Source organism: Tupaia chinensis, unplaced genomic scaffold, assembly GCF_000334495.1.
Source record: "Tupaia chinensis unplaced genomic scaffold, TupChi_1.0 Scaffold138725_1, whole genome shotgun sequence".
Taxonomy (NCBI): domain Eukaryota; kingdom Metazoa; phylum Chordata; class Mammalia; order Scandentia; family Tupaiidae; genus Tupaia; species Tupaia belangeri.
In genome coordinates, this window is record NW_006198617.1 from 2,275,347 (window position 1) to 2,276,616 (window position 1,270).

Below are 1,270 nucleotides of genomic sequence, written 5' to 3' on the forward strand. Positions count from 1 at the left end.
GTGGGTTGGGGTGGGCTGCGGGCTGCGCTGCCGGGCCGGCGGCTGGAGACGAGTGCTGGGGCAGAGGACGGAGAGGCTCAGCCTGGCGTTGGCCACCATGTGGCGCCTGGCCTCGGTGGCTCAAGAGACCTAGTCGACCGACTTGCGGTTGGTTTCCCACTTCTGTAACATAGACTTCAGATAAACAGTGAGGGGCCGGTCACCCCAGGCACCTCCCTGCTGCCACCACTGGCCACTGCTTTGGAGCCTGTGCCCCGCCCACTCCGCTCCATGCTGGAGTGTGTAAGCGAGAATCCAGGTGCTCCAGCTGTCTGACGGGTGCCACACGGCCGTGCTACCCGTGTCACGCCTGTGGCACCAGCGCCATGCCCGGTCTCAGCACACGCCCCGTCAGGGACCTCCCTTTCTGATATCACCTGTGTGGAGGGTTTGATCTGTGGGAGCGACCGATGGGCTCCAGTTCAGGGCCTGCGGACCTCCTGTCTTGCCGGCGTCATGTTTTGTGTTGCTGGGTCACCCTCCACCTTGGCTCCCTCGCGTGGTCTGCCCAGGTGCAGACTGGTGGGTGTGCCAGCCTGCCCTTGCTCTTGCATCGTTCTCCCCAAGTCCCCCTGAAGAGTGACCCCCAGAAGCTCAGTTCCCACAGTGACGCAGGCCCACGGTGCCTCACCTCCGTCCCCTCCACCTCAGGCCAGGGCTGCTGTGGGTGAGGCCGCCACGGAGGGGTCGACCCACTCCCCAGTCTGGTGGGTTGGGGGAGACGAGGTAGGGCTTGCAGGTTGGGGGCCTGGTGCCGGGTTGGAGGTAGCAGGGTCCAGCGGCCGTCACTGGCATCCTGCCCAGGCGGGTGTCCTCAGAGCGTCAGTGTCTGCAGAAGGACTAGCTGTGTCCGGGCCTCCGGCAGTCAGCACAGAGCTGGTGACTCCAGTCACGAGGCTAGAGGCCGTTCTGGGGTGGCGCGTTTGGGCAGTGGAGGGGCAGGAGAGGTGGGGAGGCCACAGGGAGGGCCGGCAGAGGGCACCTCCTCAGCGAGCCCCCCCTGCAGCAGCCCACCATGGGCCCACCATGTGGGCAGGCACCAACTCAGGCTCCGTGTTCGCCTACGCGCTGGAGGTGCCAACAGCGTCGGCGGGCGGCGAGAAGCGGCCGGAGCGGGCGGGGGAGGCCGTGCTGGGCAAGGAAGTGCAGCTGATGCACCGGGCACCTGTGGTGGCCATTGCCGTGCTGGACGGGCGTGGGCGGCCGCTGCCCGAGCCCCACCCAGGCCCGC

At 67.6% G+C, this 1,270-nt stretch overlaps 1 protein-coding gene across 1 annotated transcript in view; it reads left to right on the top strand.

Annotated features, from left to right (window-relative positions):
• LLGL1 (LLGL scribble cell polarity complex component 1) overlaps positions 1 to 1,270 on the top strand; it is a gene marked incomplete at its 5' end in the record, with an annotated part of 12,991 nt that overhangs the window by 8,924 nt on the left and 2,797 nt on the right. Inside the window, 1 exon segment of the mRNA XM_014592902.2 lies at positions 1,046 to 1,264. Within this exon segment, the coding sequence (XP_014448388.1) occupies positions 1,046 to 1,264 (219 nt within the window).